This window comes from Merops nubicus, unplaced genomic scaffold (assembly GCF_000691845.1).
Source record: "Merops nubicus isolate BGI_N331 unplaced genomic scaffold, ASM69184v1 scaffold15556, whole genome shotgun sequence".
Classification (NCBI taxonomy): Eukaryota; Metazoa; Chordata; class Aves; order Coraciiformes; family Meropidae; genus Merops; species Merops nubicus.
The window spans coordinates 410-641 of record NW_008617060.1 but is presented as its reverse complement, the minus strand read 5'-3'; the positions used below and the strand labels follow the sequence as shown (position 1 = coordinate 641).

At 72.0% G+C, this 232-nt stretch overlaps 1 protein-coding gene across 1 annotated transcript in view; it reads right to left on the bottom strand.

The window, feature by feature from the left end:
• TNFRSF6B (tumor necrosis factor receptor superfamily, member 6b, decoy) overlaps positions 1–178 on the bottom strand; it is a gene marked incomplete at its 5' end in the record, with an annotated part of 6,641 nt that extends 6,463 nt beyond the window's left edge. Inside the window, 1 exon segment of the mRNA XM_008943029.1 lies at positions 5–178. Within this exon segment, the coding sequence (XP_008941277.1) occupies positions 5–178 (174 nt within the window).
• Positions 179–232: the final 54 nt, after the last annotated feature.

Below are 232 nucleotides of genomic sequence, written 5' to 3'. Positions count from 1 at the left end.
CGGCCCCTGCTGCGGTGCTGTGCCACGAAGGTGCCCGGCGGTCACTGCTGGCAGGTCAGCTTCTCCCGCGTCACCGCGTCCTTCCACTGGTACGTGGGCTGGGCGCCGCAGCCCAGCTCGGCCAGGAACAGCAGGAGAGGGGCGAGGATGCCCTGCGGCAAAGAGAGCGCAGGGAGCCCTCAGCTCGTCCCCTGGCGAGGCGGGAGGGGCGGGCTTGGCGGGAGACTCACAC